This window comes from Alligator mississippiensis, chromosome 3, assembly GCF_030867095.1.
Source record: "Alligator mississippiensis isolate rAllMis1 chromosome 3, rAllMis1, whole genome shotgun sequence".
In the NCBI taxonomy this organism is placed as follows: Eukaryota; Metazoa; Chordata; order Crocodylia; family Alligatoridae; genus Alligator; species Alligator mississippiensis.
In genome coordinates this window covers 19293167-19314776 of record NC_081826.1, presented here as the reverse complement: position 1 = coordinate 19314776, position 21610 = coordinate 19293167, and the positions used below count along the sequence as shown (strand labels likewise).

The 21610-nt window shown below is 42.8% G+C and overlaps 1 protein-coding gene across 1 annotated transcript in view; it reads left to right on the top strand.

The window, feature by feature from the left end:
* SQLE (squalene epoxidase) overlaps positions 1-17427 on the top strand; it is a 29068-nt gene extending 11641 nt beyond the window's left edge. Inside the window, exons 5-11 of the mRNA XM_006278145.4 lie at positions 1794-1907; positions 5558-5729; positions 8004-8099; positions 11899-12041; positions 14229-14325; positions 15131-15218; positions 16050-17427. Coding sequence (XP_006278207.2) covers positions 1794-1907; positions 5558-5729; positions 8004-8099; positions 11899-12041; positions 14229-14325; positions 15131-15218; positions 16050-16242 — 903 coding nt within the window. The 3' untranslated portion in view covers positions 16243-17427. The remainder of the gene's footprint in view (positions 1-1793; positions 1908-5557; positions 5730-8003; positions 8100-11898; positions 12042-14228; positions 14326-15130; positions 15219-16049) is intronic.
* The last annotated feature ends 4183 nt before the right edge of the window (positions 17428-21610 follow it).

Genomic DNA, 21610 nt, shown 5'->3' with positions numbered 1-21610 from the left:
GCCATTATCAGGTTTACAATTAGCAATTGCTATAGTTTCTTATCTGCCTCTCATACCTATATTCTTATATGGACCCTATATTCCCATATTGTCTAATTTCCTGTTTGGTAACGATGAAGCGGATGAGTGAACCGATTTGTAAATTTCAGTCAAAAGGAATAATATATAGGTCAGGCAATGTTGAGATACAGGATAAAAAACCAAAGGTATATATCACTCTTAGATGATTCTTTTCATTTCAAAATCGGTGAAATATTGAAAAACATAGGCTTGAGGTAGTTTCATAATGTATAGTTTGCTTTCTGAAAGCAAAAAGGAGGTTGTATGTACTCCATGTAATAGATCCAAATCATTGTAAATCAGTGTGTCCAAAATTAAATAAAAGGTGGCTATGCTGAATGAGTTGGATTATTTGTTCTAATCTTGCCCTTTGGTGCTTTCTAAAGAAATAGTAATTAATCTCTGATAGAACTTTTTCGTTGGTTAGAAATTAGAGATGTAAAAGATTAAACTAATTATATTTATAATGTTTAATGTTTGCCATTTACCTCCAGGCTTGGTGCTGCCTGTTGTTGGGAGGCAGCATGAACCGGAGCTGCAACATCGTAAGGCTGCTGAGGCAGGGTAGTAACTAGCAGTTACCTGGGGTGCGGAGCTGGGCAAAGACGTGGAGGAGATGGCAGGGTTTAAACAGGACCAAGCACAGTGGTGGGGCTGCACGGAGCCAGGTGTCGCCTGCCCTAATTCCACCCATAGGGGCTCTCACTTGCCAGGACAGCTGCACCACATCGTGCCATGCCCAGATGGTTCCTCCAGCCCAAAAGCACCCAGGGCCCCAAGTGGCACCTCCCTCCCACCCACCCCTGAGCTCCAGTAGCTGTTGCTTGGCAAAGACCCACAGGAGCACTCCCAGCCTGGGGGCATGTTGCAGCTGGACACGCATAGGATCGTGCCAGAGGCATCCACCTGAGGGCTAAGTGTCCTCTGCTAGGAGCCAGAGCACTGGGGCAAGCCTTCAGTTGAGCAGAAGTAGCGTGGTGCTGGCCCAGGTGCTGGCTGCATCCAGACAGTGAAGGGACTGTGCTGCTCCCTTCCCCATCTGGAGGCAGTCAGCTGCCGAGCCCTGCTGGAGCTGTTCCCCAGACAATCAGCAGCACCAAGCTGAGGACCTTGCCATCCCGCACTGCTGGCACTGCTGTGTGCCTGCTCCTGCACACTCACCACTCAGAGCCTGCTGTAGCTACAGGCTTCAGTCCCAATTGGCAGTGGAACTTGCCGCAATCCCACATATCACCCTCGGCCCCAGCTCCCCACGCTGCCTTGCCCCTTTGTCATAGGACCATTTAACTGTTTAACCGATATAATTAGAATTTTTAGATGATATTTACATCCCTATTAGAAATTCATATGTAATTACTGTAGCCTACTGTAACCTGCTGTAATTGGTTATTTAATCCTTTTTTTACTTTATGCAATTTAAAATTCTTAAATAAAAATAAACTACAACGGCAGTGTTTCTCAGCTGTAAAGCTGCTAGTCTTTCTCAGTTGCTCATAATGCTCTCAGCAGAATTCTTATTAAGTAGGAAATGTTACAAACCCATCTTACTGCAAAGGAGATGTGGTATGGGGTGGTCCTTTTAAAACTGAGGTAAATGAACTCAGCCATTTTTTAATTATGCACATATTTACATTTTAATATCAGATTTAAAATTATGTGAAAACTAATATTTAGGTAAAATGTTACTTTATCTTTTTTGTGTGTTTGAACAAAATATTATTTTTATATTACAGGAACTCCATGCACCTCTGACAATTGTTGCTGATGGACTTTTCTCCAAATTTAGGAAAAATCTGATTTCCAATAAAGTTACTGTCTCATCTCATTTTATTGGCTGTATATTGAAGGTAACATCTCATATATATGACACACAAAAAGTGGGTATATCACTGCTTTTTTTCCAGGGCCTTGAAATTTAGTGACTTGCTTGCGTGATTCATTGAATTTCTGCGTAGATTTCCTAGGGTTCAGTTATGTCTTTTAAGGATTTAATCCATGTTGAGAAGAGAAAAGAAATGTGCCTTAAATGACTTCCTGGAAAAAATATGCCATCTGCCTTAGGGAGGGTATGGTTTCTGGTAGGGGAAGCTCAGTGGGAAATGGCATTAAGTAAAGTTTATTCAGCATGTGAAATCAGCATCCTTTTGTCTGTCTGTCAATCAGTGGATGAAAATGCATTCTTTGGAACATTTGATGGGGAACAGCTACTGTATGAAGTGGTGCAAGAGAGCTGGCTCAAATTGAAACTGAGGCAAAGGGTAGATCCTAAGTGTACACTCCATAGTTTTGGCAGGTAGTGTTGTGAGTGTCTATACTCACAGCGCCCCTGTGGTGACAGTTCTCCTCCTTTCTAGAGCAGAGCAAGGCAAGCTCAGAGACTGAAAGAAAGCCTTTGCTGCTACCCAGAAAATGAATGTAAATTTACTTGCACACAGGCAGATCAAGAATTTTAAAAGGGAGTGGGTGGTATGCTAGATGCCACTGGTTCTGTAGCTAAACCATTGTTGGGGGGGTGCTGGAGGACACCCTGGGGGTAGGATTGACAGGGAGCAGGTGCAGGAAGAGGGATGTCGCTGTCCCTGGCCAAGCCTGGCCCCCTGTGCAGCTCTTCAGAGGGATGCTTGCTCAGGGCTGCTGCACCCTTGTCTAGTCTCTGAGGGCCTTGGCACACGTTCATTTAATGGCATGATGGGATCTGTTTCCCGATCTTAACAATTACACCTCTTGCCATTATACATGTGTGTAGAAACACATGATTTTTGGAATTGGGGACCAATCCCAGTGCAGGGACAAGTAGAAAGTCAGGTGCCTGGTGAACTGGTGTGGTCCCAGAGCTGAAACTGATAATCAGATGATTGTCAGTCCCAGACACAGGACTACACTGGAGCCAGTTAGAAATTCTAGGACAGTCCCAGGGCTAAGACCCACAATCAGCTGATTGTGGGTCCTAGCCCTGGGACCTCTCTGGGGTGGTCCCAGGTCCCCCAAAGTACACTTTAGCCTCACTGTTGTACTGCTAAGGCAGGAACCGCATGGAGTTGTCAGAAGCCGTACAGACGTGTATATGCTCTGTTGGCTTCTCTGTGGCTGTTGCTGTTTGCTGCCATAATTTGAGAGGTGGCCTCATGTAGGCAAGGCCTTTTTCCAGGAGGCAGATAACCAGTCACTCTGATGCATATTTTTCTCTGCATGTGCAATCATAATTGCTAGTAATCAATGAGATTTACAGAGATTGAATGAGAATTTACCCTCATAGAATAGTTTAAAAAACAGTGCTTTTATTGCTATCTTTTACTCAGCAGCTATAGTCTATTCTAAACTCTGTCTTGAGTTCTGATCTTAAATGTTTTTCAACCAAATTAATTAGAATAACAATACACTTTGTACAGGAGCACCATTATCTTTCCTTTTCTATGGGTAAGAAGAGAAGTTAATTTGATAATTTTTACTTGTAAATTATTTGATATGTGCTACCCTCAGATTCTGTTTAATCTTTTTTAGGAAGATTACAGTTAATATAATCCATATATTCACGCCAACACACATACTTTGTTCTAGAATGTTTTAGGTCCTGGGTACTGAAATAGACTTTATGAAAGATGTGATTACAGAGAGCTACAAGAAGCAACAGTGATGGAACATGTTGCTTTGCTGGTGCACTGTTAACATTAATTTTTAAGGACTTGATCTCTGTTTCATTTTCTTCATTGTCCTTGTCTGTTACAGTTAAGGCCCTGTACATGCTTAATTTCCTGCAGTGTCAAATGCCATTGAAAAGCATATCACTTCATGGGAGTAATTTATATTGCAGAACATGAACCATGTATATGATTCTTTGCAAGTTGAAGGCTTTTTGTAAAACCATCTGCATTGTAGTCCCTGTCTCCATAAACTGGTAACTTCTTGATCCTTCCATTTTGTAAGCTGAAGTTTTGCCTACTTACTCTATACCTAAGAGTGGCCCTATCTTGTTGAAATTAATACCAAGACCTTCAATGGATAGGTCTACATTGGATGAAAAAGGAAGGTCCATGAAGACGAAGTAACTTGGGTTTTAAATTTGATTGCCTTGTCTTCACTTTTATTTTAACCCAAGTTAGTTAACACACAGTAGCCAAGCCGGGCTAACACTTCCTTGCAGTGTAGACATGTGTAGTGATTTCAGTTAAAAAAATAAATAAATAAAAAAGGTGTCCATGGCCGTGTGTAGATGAAACGAGAGGCATGTGTGCACAATGCTTTAAAGTGGGCTAAAAGCTTTTGCACTGTTTTAATGGTGTGGTTTTTGCACACCTTGGCTGTATATTGTGCATTAATTCCAGCCAGTGTAGAAATTCAGCGGCGTAATGCACCTTAAATTACTTGGGGCGCAGCAAACTAAAACTCCTTCCAGGAGTTTTAGTTTGCTGCCCCTACAGCTGCGGAGCGAAGCGCCGGGCTCCTTGCAGCTCCACGGCTCTGTAGGAAGCCCTGCAGGCAGCCTGGCAGCAGCCTGGGAAAGCAGGCTCTGCCCAAGAAAAGCGGCGAGCCTGATCTTTTTTTTTTCCCCCTTGGAGCCTGACTGCCTGCCTGAACTGCATGGGGACCTGGTGCTTCTCTCTGCATCTGCGGTGCCCCCTGGGACTGCCCGAGCCAGGTGCCTGTGGGCGAGTGCAGCTGGGGCGGGGGCTGCCACTGCTGTGGACGGACGCACTAGCCTCCCTACCACCCCCAGCATAGGGACCATTCCGCCCACCAGCAGCTCGTCCTCCCCTCCCCGCTGGAGAGGCAGGTAAGTGTGTGCAGGTGTGTGCACAACATGGGGGTTTAATCAGCCCTAAACTGAAGCAGTGTTTTTTAAAATCCACAACTTCAATTTAGGGCCTCTGTTTCGTCTACACGCGGCCCATAGTTCATAATGAATACTTTCTTTATTTGGTTTAACAAAAATAATTTTGATTTAACAAAGTTACAAGCATTTGAAAATTATGCACTACTGGTTATGGCTCTGATCTGAGAAGTTCTTGAACACATGCTTAACTTAAAGTATATGAATAGCTGATGAGTCTTCTAGTCTGTTTAAAGTTAAACAGCTGCTTGGGTACTTTCCTGAATTGGTGCCTATAGTAGAAAGCATAATTACATCTGCTTCCTCTTGCCTCTCTCCTGTTCATTTGAAAATAAATCCCATGGAAAAAACACTAAAGTGACGTGTATTGTATATGTACACAAATATGCTAAAATATAAAAACGAAAGATTAAATGAACTATATAACCTATTATACCGTTTAATAAATATTAAAATTGTCAAATGCAATGAAACCAAGTAAACATTGTTTGTGAAACTGTACCACATTAATTGCAGTTTTATAAAAATGGTTATACAGATAGTGTTAACATAAAATTTAATGAGAGAGTCTGTTTTGGATATAATGGAATTTAAAGCATATCAGGAAATGATTCTGTAAGAGGGCATTCTTTCACTCTTTTACTAATCCTTTTTTTCCTTTTTTTTAAGGATGCACCACAGTTTAAAGCGAATCACGCTGAACTTGTTTTAGCTAATCCTAGTCCAGTACTAGTCTACCAGATTTCTTCAAATGAGACTCGAGTGCTTGTTGACATTCGAGGAGAAATGCCAAAAAATATCAGAGAGTACATGACTGAGAAAATACTTCCACAGCTACCTGGTAAGATTTTTGTATTTATATTCTTCAGAATTGTAATACATAGTTTACCAAATTGTGTGAGTTTTATTTGTTGCTGAAGTATTTATCTATAAGTATTAAGCCATCTTTGGCACTAGCTGTAGTTTAGATGAATGTACATGAATGTGCTTTTGCAGTTATAATTTATTTCACTTGGGGAAACTGGTAGAAGCTCTTCCAGCTGTCGTTTCTTTTTTCATGATATAACCTGCCCCTACATTAGGAGCGTTTGCCGGTCTAAGACTGCTAGTAAATACTTTCTCAAGCTGCTCTAGGCCTGCCTGCCATATAAATTGGGTTGTCTAGAGACTGTGACTCTGCTCTTGGGATGAAAACAGTTGTGAGACCAAGGAGAGGAGCTGTAAGCTGGCAGATGTGGCTTGGGCAACAAGCCCTAAAGCTAGTGTGATCTTGGAATGTGGAAGGTGGCACTTTTAACTCTGAAACACTTGGTTTTCCAGGTGCTTAACCTTTGCCTTTTCAGTAGAGGTGCACCAATATATAGGTCCACATTGTACTGGCACCGATAAAAGGAAAATTGACATTATTGGCAATCAACTTTTTTGGCTGATAATGTAATCAATTAAATGCCATGTGCATGTGTGCAGCCGCAGCATGCATGCAGCCAGGAGCGTAGCCTGACAACTTGGAGAGCAGTGTCCAGCTGGTAAGTCAGGGGGGCGTGGGGGAGGGAAAGGGTATGGGGGGGCAGATCGAGCCCCTGTGGTGTGGGGAGGAGTGGGACTAGAGCAGGGGCAGGCGCTGCACAGGCACGGCATGGGATGGAGCTACACCTTGTCCGAAGGGCACGGTGGGGGGGTGGCTTCCGCCGCTGCGCACACCCTTGGGGAGGCATGGGGAGCACGTGTACCCTAGATCTGTTCACGGGGTGAGGGTGGGCTGCCTGCTGCATGCTCAGGGCTGGGGCCATGCTGGGCTTTCCCCAGCAGGGGGGGCTGGGCCTGGGCTGCGCTCAGGGCAGGCGGGGGCGGGGTGGGGGGTGGCAGTACTGAGAGTGGGGGCTATGGTGACTTTTGGGGTGGCTGTAGCTCCTCCTCCTAGTACTACCATCACCTGATCTGGTAGCCTCGATCTGTACCCCCGATACCCATTCCTTCCCCCACCTTTCTTCCACCCAACAGACTTACCAGCTGGACACTGCTCTTTAAGCTGCTAGGTTGCATGTTGGGAATCAGATCAGTATCGGCCGATCTGGCTGGTCAATAATCAGCCATTGGTATCAGCCCAAAAAATCTTTATCGGTCCACCCCTACTTTTCAGCCCTAAAAGGACAAGAGTGAATGACGTGTGGTGGTTTTATCTTGCCTTTGTATTTCCTAGCTCTCTAGTACTTGTGTTTCTTTTTGCTTGATTATTCTTTTCACACCTCAAATAGTCTTCTGTTTTTATCTGCCAGCTTCCACATTCTTGATGGATTCTGGGCATTACTAAACAGCATTGATATTTCTTCAGTAATATTTTTGTTACTAGGTAGGACATCATATAGTCTGCATATGTAAATGCAATAGTAGAACTGAAATTTTGGAAGTAGCTATATGTTTTTCTGTAGATGTTAGGGGAAGTAATTAGATATGCATTTGTCCATTTCAGCCTATTTAGAGGCTGATTTGGGATTTTCAGTTGCTATTGGTGAAGGCAGAGCTAGAATAGTAAGATTTAGTCTCCCTGAAATAGAACTTCTTTTGGCTCATCTGGAAATGATTGTAAGCATTCATATTTGAAGGAGGGAATTCACTGCACCCTTTTTTCCTGCCTTGGATATCCCTCGATGTTTTGCCTTAGTAATTATTCTAGGTTCTGATCCTGTGCCAATGAAGTCACTGGGAATTTTGGCAGTGACGTTAGTGGTATCAGTATAGAGTCATTTGATATCAACAGGTTTAATGTGGACAACCTAATGTGTTGTCCATTCTGACTAAAATGCTAGAATTATTGCTAGTACAGAATTTTTGCCTGATCTGTACAGCATCCTGAGTGATGAGCTTCCTTATTTTTGTGAGGTGTTAGGTATCCTCAGTTCTCAGTCAACTCAATTGGGATTAGTGGCAGAAAGGATTGTACCATGACCTTCTATTACTTAAAAATTCACAATATCAAGAAGTAGTTCAGTTTACATCTGTAATGTCGGCAACTTGGAAAGTTTACAACCCCAAGAGATTATGGTTGCTTCTTTGCCAGTTATTTAACTTGAGGACCCTGTATAAATCAGGTAACTAAATAGTCTGTTAATTTCAGAACATTTAAAAGAACCGTTCCTGATAGCTGTTCAGAATGATCGTTTGAGGACCATGCCAGCAAGCTTCCTACCTCCTTCGCCAGTCAACAAAAGAGGTATGTACTGGGCAGTAAGAACAAAAAATGTTTTTGTATGTTTTAAGGACAACTTGCCCAGTCGTGTTTGTTTTATCTATTGTGAAAATGGTAAGTTTAAACATATTTGTGTGTGTGTGTGCATGTTGAGCACCCATTAGCAGCATACTAGTATTGATACTTAGAATTAAGGTTAACAGCTGGTTTATTTGAAGACATCCTGGTGTGTTTTAATGTGTGTTAGCCTATTTTAATGCGCATTAAAGTGTCACAAAAACGTGCTTTCACTAATGTGCATTAGGGCTGTGCAAAGCTTCGGATCGTGTTTCGGATTCAGAGATGATTCGGAAGCCGAATCTACGAATCCGAATTGAATCACAGGAAGCTTTAGGCTTTCTGAATCGATTCAGAGCTTCCGAATCTATTCAGAAAAGATTTGGAGATTTGGCCATAGGGTATAATCAATTAAATATTTAGAACTTTGTCTTTTGGCTGATTCAGATGAAACTTGCAGGGATGGTAGCCTCTGATGAGAGCATGATGTGTGCCAAGTTTCCAGGTGATAGGTGCAGGGGTTTCTGGGAAACTTCACCCCAAAGTTCTGAAAGCAAAACTCGTGTTACGTGTGTGTGTTAAGCCCAGTAGGGTGCAAACTTCAGGGATGGTAGCTCTTACTGAGGCCACAAAGCCTGCCAAGTTTCAAGGAGATTGGAGCAGGGGTTTGGGGGAAACTGTGCCTCAAACTGCAGACAAGCAAAACTCGTGACATGGGTGATACTGTGTGTGTTAAGGCGCAGCAGGGTGAAAGCTGCAGGGCTGGTGGTCCCTGCTGTGGCCATGAAGCCTGCCAGCTGTCAAGGAGATTGGTGCAGGGGGAGTCTGAGTTCTGGGGCCCTGTACGTCTAGCTGAGGTTTTGCTTGTCCACAGCTCGAGGTACAGTTTCCCCCAAACCCCTGCACTTATCTCTTTGAAACTTGGCAGGCTTCACCAGTGTTGCCCTGTGGGGTCAGGCCAACTTGCAGGATCTTAATATTGTGCTGTTAGACAGGAGGGTATGACACAATTGCACATGTACAAACACACAAATCAGTTAGGTGCATACACACACACACTACCAACTCAGGCACATACACAACCAAGCCAGCCTTGGCACATGCCAGTTCAAGCACATACACTATATACCCCAGAAGTTAGACAAAAATCAATTGTCCATACCCGCACACTCAGTACACGTACACAGATCACTAATTCATATATCATATAATGACATACACACACACACACACACACCAGTTCACACATACAACCCACTTACACATAAGTAAGTTTCTAACTTGGATGGCACGGTATATATGTGTGTGCTTGGGGTACCTGGGTTACTTGGGGGAAGATTAAGGTGAGAGAGAGAATTAAAGTGTAGGGAATGAAAGTTGCCAGAACTGAAATTAGAAACAGTGGACTAGAGAGAGAAGCTGGCTGAGGAACTGAGGCTTGGGTTTACTTAAGGTAGATTGGGGCTGGAAACTGAGGCAGACAGCTGAGATATTTGGGGGGGAGCAAATAAGTGGTGGAAAGGAAGAGACAGCCAGGAAAGAGAGAGAGAGGCAGAAACGTGGGAGCTTGGGGCTGGAAACAGGCTGACAGCTTAGAGACTAAGGGGGGAGGGGGGAGCAGATAAATGTTGGCAAGGAGAAAACAGTCAGGAAACTGAAACCCCAAGTTGGGTTTTTGTCTAAGTAACAGGTTTATTAAACAGATAAAACACTACACAGCCCCATGAAGTTATTGGTTCTCACACACACACACACACACACACACACACACACACAAAATGGCAGCAGGAGAAAGAGACTCAGTGGAAGGGTTGGAGTCCAGGTAGGGAAGAGAAGCAGAGTCCAAGTCCTTGCTTGAAGAGAGGGTGGGGGGTGATAGCTACCTATCCAGGCTGGAAAGGGGTCCTTGTCCAGTAGGTGTTGTCCAGAGGGGGGGCTGCCAGCAAGGCCTCTGGGTGGATAGGTGGTGTGGCATGGTGCTGGTCCAGATGGAGAGGGCGTCCCAAGGAGTCAGTCTTCACTACCACTTTTATGGGGCAGACTACCTCTAATCTCCGATGGGGAGGGCCTGTCCAGACAAGGCCAGTCCTGTCCTGGAGGGCTCCAGGTGTTCTTACTGAGCATGTGCAGCTTAGCACAATGGTGCGTTGCCTCATCTTTTGTTTCTTGAATGCTGAGGGTGGTTCCAAGGGCTGGGTCGTTGGTCCAGGTATTGGTGTTGATGGTTCAGTCATTCAGAGGGAGCTATTTTTAGACCTACTGCCATTGTCTCTCAAGCACCCTCATTCATGCAGGAACCAAGTTACATAGGAGGGGTAGGTGTGAGTCATGAGTTACACAACCGGGCCTGGGGACACGATGGAGACTTGACAAACAAAATGGAAACTTGACATGACTTATGCTAACTTACATATGTAGGCCTAATCATATAGTACCAGTAAAATAGTAATATAGAACAGTAAAAATCAATATAAACATAATAATTCTACAATATAAAGGAGAAAAAACAAAACAAATAGAACTTGCTACCAAAATAAAATGCTGAAGCTTATCCTATGTCTTAGCTCACTTATACTTATCTATAGGGAATAGAGAGGGGAAAAAAAATTCAGAAATGGTTGGGGAAGGGGAGGGAATGCATTTTAAAAGAAAAAAAAAGAAAAACTGGGGGTTTTGCTGCACCAGGGGCTACCATCCCTGCAGTTTTGACCCCGCTGTGGCTTAACACACACATGTGACATGAGTTTTGCTTTCAAGAATTTGGGGTGGAGTTTCCCCCAAACCCCTGCATCTATCTCCTTGAACCTTGGCAGGCTTCATGCTCTCAGCAGAGGCTACCACCCCTGCAAGTTTCATCCAAATTGGACAAAAAACAACGTTATAGATGTTTAATTGATTCCCCATTATACCCTATGGCTGAATCTCCGAATCAGCTCCGAAGCGTTGGAGTCGATTCAGCCGATTCGAAGTGGGAAACCAATTTGGAGCTCCGAATCGAATTGCTAGCATCCAAATCGTCTGAATCCAAACCCAAATCGAATAGTTCCCTATTCGTACAGGCCTAATGTGCATTAAAATAGGCTAATGTGCCTTTTTTTGGTACCTCTCAATGAAGGTCCTAAATTTAATGCATATTAGCAAAAGTGCTTTAATTAACATGTCGATGTGCCTCGTTTCCTTTTTGGGGGTGGAGGGGTGGGGAGGGGGGCTTTAACAGGTTAATTGGGCTGAAATCTCATGCTCCTATTTCTCAAAATAAATTTTCAAGAAAAGTTTTAAGAATAACCCCCTCTAAACACTATAATTTTGAGAGGCTTATATGTTATTAGAACGTAGTGCTTGAGGTTTAAAATTTTCAGATGTGATGCCTTTTGACACATTTTTAAGCTGGTCAACACCTCTCAGGTTAAACTTTAACCATGTATTATTTAAATTCAGTTTCACGCGGTAGTTTGTTTAATTTACATCTGTAATATCAGCAACTCAGAGGGTTCACAACACCTAGAGTTTATGATTTAATTCTAATGTAATTATAATTCATTGTAGTATTATTATACTTGTATTAAAACGATAAATAATACAATTAATTAACAATTATTAATTCTTGAAGCCACTTTGATACTGAGTTGTTATTCAGGTGGTTTTCATGGTAGGATGTCTTCTTGGCTGAGCCTCAGCACATTTTAAAAGAGAAATAAAGGTCTTTTATTTCTAAAGTGATGTACTAGGCATGTGTAGTTTGACCGTAGTTTTCTTTCACACCTAGGTGTTCTCCTTTTGGGAGATGCATATAATATGAGGCACCCTCTAACAGGTGGAGGAATGAGTGTTATTCTGAATGACATTAAAATATGGAGAAGCTTGCTTCAGGACATTCCAGACCTTTATGAAGATTCTGCTGTTCTGCAGGTAGAGTTAGTGCTTTCTGGTACACTGCATAGGTGACTCTTTATGTAATTTCAGACTTTTACTTAACATCTTATATAAGTAGGGGCTGGGGCAGTTGAGAATTGGGCACAAATTGGGAGGATGGCTTGCTATTACAGTTGCATCTGCTTTAGGAGTCATTTGCTGGTATACTGTACTGCTATTTCTATATTATTAAAGGACTTTTGGTGTAGATATGGCCCATCAACAGTTTGCTCTTGATTTCAAGAGATGGTTTTAAAGAACAATAAAGACAGCTCTTAACGCAGAACTTCAAGAAATGTAGGAACATTAACTCAGGATACAGGTGCTACAGGATATAGCTGTGTTTTGGAGGTATCATTCTTGCCTCTGAATTAGTGCTAAATCAGTAATGATTGTGATATTAAGGGGCTGGTGTTACTGACAGTGCTGATTTTTGGAGGAGATGTAAACTCAAAGTCCAGAATGTTACATGTACAAAGTTACCATTCATCTCTAAATTACCCCTGTAGTTTGGGTTGAATGTGATTATTGTTGCTACAGGCATGTCGCATCTTACACGGGGGTTACGTTCTAAAGGCAGCACACAAAGGCGAAAATCGCGTATAGTGAAATCGCATATTACCGTGCCAGCGGTGACTGCCTCTGCCTCCAAAACCTCCTGCCGCAGAGCTGCGCTTAGAGCTGCGCGGCTGGTGGCAGTGGTGCAGCGCGGGGTGGTGGTGGGGATGGCTGCGTGCCGCCTGGCCGCCACCACCACGCCTGGTGGCTGGCCACATGGCTTCGGGCACGGCTCCATGGTGGCGGTGGGAGGTTTTGGAGGCAGAGGCAGTCACCGCTGGCAGTGTGGTGGTGGCTGGGCCTCCAGGTAAGCGGCAGCGCTGCGTGCAGACTCAAGCCCCTCCCTCCCCACCCGCGTATAGTTGAATTTGCGCAAGTTAAATGCGCATATGATGGGACATGCCTGCATTGTTGCTGGGCACTAGGAACATTTCAGTTAAAAAGATGTACACACATTGGCTAAGTACAGACATTTGGGGGCATTAGGGGGAGGTTAAATCAATTAAAAATGGCTGCTTGATATCAGGTAAGTCAGAATGGAGTGGGGCTAGCTGGGGGTAGGGGTTGGGGGTCCAGTAGGCTGGAAAGGATTGGAGGCTTGTTTGGGATGTGGGGGGCAGGTGCAACCCGCAGGTGGGGTGGGGGGAGCAGGCATGACCCATGAGGGGTAGGAGGAGCAGGCATGACCTGTGGGTGGGATGGGGGAAGCAGGTGTGACTCATGAGGGGTAGGGTTAGCAGGCATGACTAGTAGTGGGGGCAGGCAAGACCTGTGAGGGGTTGAGCAGCCAGGGACCAGCTGGGGGGGGGGGCAGGCACAGTCTGCAGGTGAGGTGGCAGGGTGGTGGGGCCAGGCACCACCCATTAGGGATAGGGGAAGTAGGTTCAACCCACAGGCGGGGTTGGGGGGGCAGGCATGACCCACAAGCAGTAGGATGGGCAGGCGTTACCCTGAGTGGGCTAGGTAGGGCAGGCGCAACCTGTGGGTGGTGGGGTAGGCACAGCCTGAGAGGGGTGGGGGGGGGAGGTGTGACCAACAGGTGGGGTGGAGTGGGGTGCCCCCTCAGGGAACCTACAACCCTATCCCTCCTGCCCCTCCCCGCCACCAGGACTTACTTGCTCAGCTCTGGCAGCAGCAAATGCTGATAAAAGTGGCTGCACCTAAAGCAGCTTGTGGGATGGGGGTTGAGAGCCCTGGCTGCAGGGGGGAGAGCAAGGGGCTGGGGAGGGAAAAAATAGATCAATGCAGGAGAAGGGGGGAATGAAAAGAAGAGCCCCCAGGCTCAGGCCAGTGGCTGCACAGGGGAAGTGGGCAGAAGTTCCATGCACCAGTTTGACCTAGATCGACAGTGGAAAGATATGCATGAGTTTGCAGTTAGATGCATTTGCTACAGAAAAGTACGGAAAGAGGAGATCTAATTGCTTTTTAAACAGCCTGATGCCAGACTTACAATTTGGTTAATAATTTTACCTTGAAATGGGAAGAGGTATAAAAATCAGTAGGAAGAAAGGACAGCAGGGATCAATAGGACTTTGAAATGAAAATCATCTGTTTAGCGGTTTAGAAGATTCTTAAATACTTTCCTATATATCCTGGCATAAATACTAATGTTTCTTTCGTTTGCAGGCAAAAAATGCATTTTACTGGTCAAGAAAAAGGTCTCATTCTTTTGTAGTGAATGTTCTTGCTCAGGCCCTTTATGAACTGTTTGCTGCTACAGATGGTAAGTTTAAGACAGTTAAATAAAAGACAGCTTTTGTGATTGTTATAACTTAGTAAATGGTGTGTGTACATGTGTAGGTATTCAGGCACTAGGATTTTGAAGGCTTTTTAAGACACAAAAACCTTTCTAATTTCAGATATATTTTTGAGCACTTTAAAATAGCTGACACTGAGCAGAGGAAATTTAGGGTGGGATTTTCAAAAGCATCCAGAACTGACTGAACCTTATTACTGAATCCAGTGGACATTTTGCCACTGACTGCAACTGGAACACTTAAACTGCTGCTGAGTGCATTTTTTCATGTTAACAGTTTAAAGGTGTGATTTTTTTTAAACTGCTAAATGCATGCTAAAATACTCACATTAGTTAAGTATAGGGTTACGAATTTAAACAAAACCCAGGAGTTAAACATGTCTAGGTTTTCTAAGGTATCACTGACACAGCTTGTGATGGTTAGCATCTAACCGTCTAAGTAGAAATATATAATTTACAAAAGATTTTAGGAATACTCATCAGTGTTGGACTACTGTACCTCCATAATTGTTAAGGTGCTAATGTCTCCTGTAAACCAGTCAACATAAGTGGCTCAGTGATCGTTGGTGCAAAGCATCCTCATTGCAAAATAAACTTCATTTGCTGTATTGTTGCAGGCTTATAAAGATTTTGTAAAATTATTGTTTTAACTAAGTAACAGAAATAAATAATGGAATGGCTACTGTTATCTTTACTGTAATTTGGATCACCCCCTGGTTTACTGGTAAGTATTTTCAGTTCTTATTGAAGGTAATTTTAATTCATTTTGTAGATTCTCTACATCAACTCAGGAAAGCCTGTTTCCATTACTTCAGACTTGGTGGAGAGTGTGTCTCTGGTCCAGTTGGATTGCTGTCTGTGTAAGTTGCATAAGATTTCAAAATAACTATTGTGCTGTACTAGGAGATAATATATGCAGTATTTCTGAATAGCTGTGATCGTACACTGTGGTCTACTAATGTTGACCTTGGTTCCCACTCCTTGGGACTCTGCATGGATAGGGGTTCTAGACTAACAAATATAATTACAGAATTAGATCTTACTTTTGTTCTGTGCCTTTTATAGAAGCCATGTCCAAAGTTGTTGAGCAGTTACAAATTTTCAGTAAAAAAAGTGGAAAGAAAAGTTTCGATGCCTTGACAAGGGCAGAAAAATTGAAGGGTAGCTAAAGATTTGGTGGTAGAAGAGCTGGTCTGTCCACTAGGAGTTGAGATGGTATAAAGGTGTCAAAAGCAACCAGCCTTAGATGTGTGGATAAAAACAGAGGAGTGAGTTCCTGGATGATTTTTAAAAACAGTATCCTGAAATAGATGAACAGGCATAGGGTAGTGCTTTTTGAACGTGTCAGAAGGTGAGCAACTGCATCCTCATGCACTGGAGTCATGAAATCTGGGACCTGCAGAGGATATTGAAAAGGGAGTTGCAATTATCTACGTGGGAAGTGATGAAGGCAGAGATGAAGAGTGCATCAGAAATGGAGCTGAAGCAATGGTGCACTTGAGCAGTGTTTTAGAAGGAATTATTTTACACACAGCAGTTTGAAGCTAGACCAGTTTTTTCCAGTTGAGACAGCAAAGTGCCACTGCCTAGATCAGGCAGTAGTGTGCACAAGGAAATCAGTTCTGCTTGTAAGACTGAAACTTCTGTGTACTTTTCTTTATTAATGTCTTCCATTTTCTTTTCCTGTGTAGGTTATCTCCTAAACCAATGGTGTTGATTGGTCATTTCTTTGCTGTTGCTCTGTATGCTGTTTATTTTTGCTTTAAGTCAGAATCCTGGATCACCAAGCCACGGGCATTTTTCAGTGGTGGAGCTGTACTTTACCGGGCTTGCTGTGTACTTTTTCCACTTGTTTACTCAGAAATGAAGTACTTAGCCTACTAAATTTTAAATGACTGGAGAAAGAATACATTTTAGGGGAAAATGAATGGAGAAACTCACCAAGCCTTTAAAATCTTTTGGACACGTACTGTTCAGTACTGTTTTATATTCTCTTCTTTAAAACCCAGCCCTTTTGTTCAGGATTTAACTTAATTTTATTCCTGTCGGTAAATGTACATATAAATATGTAAATATGTTTTCCTTTACAGTTTAAGTTAAAAAAATCAGTTAGCCATGAGTAACTATCAACCTATGGTAGATACGTGCGAGTTCTGGCAGAGAGCAGTTGCCTCACTTTATTCATTGCATGGAATGAGCCATTAATGTTGATAATATTAATAAACTGAAGAGTGAACAACTTAAACCATTTGCTGCTATTCTACTTCATGCTTTTTCTGTTCAGTACTTCCATAGAACATTTTCTTTATTACTGAGAGATATGTAGGAAATCAAATTTTTCCTCAGCAGCATGTCACATGCATTTTCCTGTCAATCTGTATTCTTTTCAACATCATCTTTAATAATGCTTTCTTTTGTTACTCTTGCGTATTTTTATTTTATCCCCAGGATTCTTTTGATTGCTTTACATATCCTTGGATGACTCTTTCATTTTGATTTGCCCAAAATGACCATATATCAGTGTAGCCAAGAGATTGGAGAGCAATGACAGATTTCACTTTTTTCTTTAGCATTTACAAATAAAGGGACTAGATCTTCAAACAATGAGATTATGTAACTGTATATAAACATAACCAACTTGGTTTCTTGGACTGTGAAGAATAGTAATGGAGAGACTTTTAATACATTATTTGATAAATATTTCCAATGACCAGTTTTTCCTGTGAAAACAAAAATATGTATATTTTTTTAACCAATGTCTCTTTTGATACCCTTTTGAAATTAAACATTGACACATTAATGATGTAGGGGCAAAACAATATTTAAAAATACTGTTATGTGTGAAAATTAAATAATGCCACTTTAGGGGTATTCAAAGTTTGCAGAATTTATATTTGAGCCTTTTCAGAATTTATGCCAATTTTGGAAAAATTATTGATGTTTTATGTATTCCAAGTTTAATTTTTCTTTAAATATTCTTTGCAATCAGTCCCCTGCAAGCCATGGGTTAATGATCCCAAACCAAATATGCACCCTCAGCTAAATTAAATAAAGAGTGATGGTACTTTATTGTTCATTTGTAGAGTTTTGTCTCACGCATCTGTTGGGTAGGCCCTGTTTTAGCTGTTAAGATCTTCAACAACAGTTTTTTTCTTGAACAGCATTCAAGGGGTTCAGCAAAAGGAAGGCAGGAAAAAAGAAGCTATCAAATTGGCACTTAACTGCTTCAGCCCCAACAGCTCTGGCACCATCCCCACCTTGGTGCAATATCAATGTCTACCAGGGCAGTATCTTCAATAGAGGTGCTGCTAGAGTCACATCATGAAAGTGAGATCAAAAGCAATGCGAAGCTGCGGCTAGTAAAGCGACCAAAACGCTGGCTTGCATCCATAGATGCTTCTCAAGCAAATCCCAGGACGTCATTCTCCCCTTGTACTCGGCCTTAGTGAGGCCGCAGCTGGAGTACTGCGTCCAGTTTTGGGCTCCACAATTCAAAAAGGATGTGGAGAAGCTTGAGAGAGTCCAGAGAAGAGCCACGCACATGATCAGAGGTCAGGGAAGCAGACCCTACGATGACAGGCTGAGAGCCCTGGGGCTCTTTAGCCTGGAAAAGCGCAGGCTCAGGGGTGATCTGATGGCCACCTACAAGTTTATCAGGGGTGACCACCAGTATCTGGGGGAACGTTTGTTCACCAGAGCGCCCCAAGGGATGACGAGGTCAAATGGTCACAAACTACTACAAGATCGTTTCAGGCTGGACATAAGGAAGAATTTCTTTACTGTCCGAGCCCCCAAGGTCTGGAACAGCCTGCCACCGGAGGTTGTTCAAGCGCCTTCATTGAACACCTTCAGGATGAAACTGGATGCTTATCTTGCTGGGATCCTATGACCCCAGCTGACTTCCTGCCCTTTGGGTGGGGGGCTGGTCCCTTCCAGCCCTAATGTCTATGAAATCTATGAAAGACAGAGCAGAACAAGGTCCTGCATGACTCTAGGCATCAAAAGAAATTGCCCAAGGACAGGAGGCTGGTTACACCACAGGGTTTAGGTTTGCCACACAAAGAGCCTGGAAGACTGGGAATCAAGGGAAATGCTGAATATGCCTGGAAAATGTTTAAAAGCTAATTTAAGCTGGATATGTAAGCCACAAGGGCAGATAAATAGTTGCTTGTCTCTTCATTGTTGCAGCCAGTGAAGTGCTGTGTATAAAGCTTTTCATGCTACAGGGCAAATGGAGAGGAAAGCCTTGCAGAAGTAATATATTACGGTCCTCAAACATTTTTCCTAAAACAAATATCACTTATGAGAAGTGGAAACAGAAGTTTGTCACAGATCTGCAGCTAAAAGTCAGTCCTACAAATACGGAACACGGTAAGAGTTTTATAAAAGGCCAGATTGTCCTGGAATGAAACGGTAAGAAAGACTTTGAAGAGAAATGGATGCGAGAGAAAGGGCACCATGTATATACCAAGTTGCAGAACAAGCAGAAACTTAAAAAGCCTAGAAGAAGGCGGACAAAAGAGGATTTTAAATGTAATTACCAAGCCAGTGAGGGACAAGCTGCCAAGAAGTAAATTGGGCAAGGACAGAGGAAGGGAAAGCAGGAAACAATATGGCAACTAGCATGAGTGTGGAAATTACTCTGGGTTTGGGCAACTACCACATGAAAATTAGCCCTGCTTTAAAACTGGGGTGCATGTCTTAAACAACAAAGCTGTTTCTTTTTCTGCACAGAAGAGAAGCATGGAGAGACTGTAAAATGGTTGCTGCTACTCTTCCCCTGCTCCTGCCCGCTTAACTGGCTGCATGGAAGGAGAGGCAGGGTGCTGGCTTCAGCAGCAGTTACAGTTTTCACCCTTTCACAGCTCCTGCAGAATTGGCAGTGGCCATCAGAGGGTTAGCTTTTGCCTGAGCAGGAAAGGGAGGGTGAGCGACCTGAAGAGTAGGCTTTGTCCCTGCTCCATGCAACCATGACTCTGAAAATATTTTTTTCTTCATTTTGCCTTCCCAAAGCACGCTGAGTGTTGTATTTGTGGGTGTGGGGTATGTGAGGCAATACTGTGTGTATGAATTGTGCTCGAATATCCAGAGAAAACAGGAAAGTACGTGAAGCAAATGTCGGAAGTGAGCTCTTCAGGTGAACACGGGAACCTTCGGAAGTGCAGTTTAGGAGGATGCCAAAACCATGAGAAAGATTGGCTAAATCAAAAGGGGTTCCCATCCTAGCAAATACCTTTACAACATTGGGTTTTATTTTGTTCAATGCATTTTATAGAAGGCACGTTCAAAATTGTTGAGCACTTACAAATTTCCAGTAAAAAAAGTGGAAAGAAAGAAAAGTTAAGATGCATTGGCAAAGGCAGAGAAATGAAGGGTAGCTGTAGATTTGGTGGTAGAAAAAGCAATCTGTCCACCAGGAGTTGAGATGGTATAAAGGTGTCAGAAGCAACCAGCCTTAGATGTGTAGATGAAAGCAGGAGTTGGCTCCTATGTGACCTAGAAGACAGGCATTAGGGCACAAACAGTGTCATAAATATCAAGTGAAACAGAGGTATAAAGAGCACATAAAGGAGTCAGAAGTGTCTTTGAAAGGCTATGTTAGAAGGACATTCCTGCTATTAGGGCACTGCGTGTTGACACTTAAAACGGAGAGAAAACAAAACAAAGTTTGTAGTTGTACACAGAAACAGACAACCAGTCCTGGCCCTGTGCACACGTGTGATACTTGGTCTTCTGAAGGGGAGGCCTATCACACAGAGGGTTACAGAGAACACTGAAAGGGTTCTGAAAGCATGAATAGCATTGCATGAAGATTCACAGGAAAGGGGTGTCTCTCAGTAACATAAAAGGGTATGTTGAAGAGAAGATGCCGATACACAGAAAGTCCCAAATATGTAAAAGAAGACCTATAAAACATGATATCAAGTGGTACCATTTGGAGAACAAAAAAACCAATAAATGGGGTTCACTCTTTAGGAAACATGGACAAAAAGGATGGGAAGTTATATATAGGTTCAAGGGAGTTGAATAAAAGCATAAAAAGTATGCCTATTTCAGTTGCCTGCAAGAAGCGATCTATTCTTGATGACAGCACGAGCCAAAATCTTCAGCCAATTAAATGTATTGGCAGCATTTTGGCATAGCACTTTGGAAAATGTAAGCTCCAACATCTCTGCTTTCAACGCACCATTTGAGAGAGACTGCTTTCCAAGACTGCCTTCTGGACTATGTTTGGCTTTGGAAATACTTCACCATATGGTGATCCTGATACTAAAGGCCTAGCAGGTGTTAAAGCATACATCAACAACATAAATCATTGGGGAACAATAGCCCAACTGAACCTCAGGAATAACAGAAGAATACTAGAAATTGCAAGGCGTAACAAAGTTACACTGAGTATAGACAAATATCATTTTCAAAAAAATGGGAGGCTTTATTTGGGAGACTGACTGCAAAAGGAATCTTGCCTAATGTAGCAAAGATTCTTTCAATACTCAACATGCCAAGGCCTGAAGATATGGGGGGAATGAATGTTTTCCACCTGCAGTGTCTCAATATAAAAGTGAACTTCCAGTGATCTCATGAGTACTCATGAAGGATCATGTACTATGATTCCTACAGCAATGAGACGGAAAATACCGGAATGAATACATAAAGGATGTTTCTGAACAACCAACCAAAATGTCGAGCTAGTTTTCTGACCATAGACGAGTGAGTAGTGATATTGAAGTCGTGGTGAGGAAGTATAGAGTATTTCAGAAGTACTGCGATGGTCTTCAGAAAGAACCAGTGATAGCTCACGAACAAACTGAAGTTCAGTAAGATAAAGCTGGAATTGATCCCATTCAATTTGGGAAGAAGTGATCACCTGATTATCATGGGATACAATATAAATGTTTCAGAAGTAATGAGACTGAAGATACCATAAAGGGAACAGTTACTGAACACAACATTATCTATGTGCACTCTCTGGAATGCCAAGAACTGTCAGCACAGAAAATGGATTACAGTTTAAGAATAAGGAATTCCTGAAATTAGAAGACAGTTAGTTCCAGATACACTTAAATCACTAGATTATCAGATTATGGACTTTGTATGGAAAAGCACCTGCTCAAAAAAGCAATAGAGGGAGAAGATCCATATTTGGCACTATTCAACTATGGAGTTACAGTGCTGCAGTGTGCACAGGCACCCACTGAGCTCTTTTGCAACAGGTATAGAAACACTTGATTACTGGACCTGGGACAGGAAC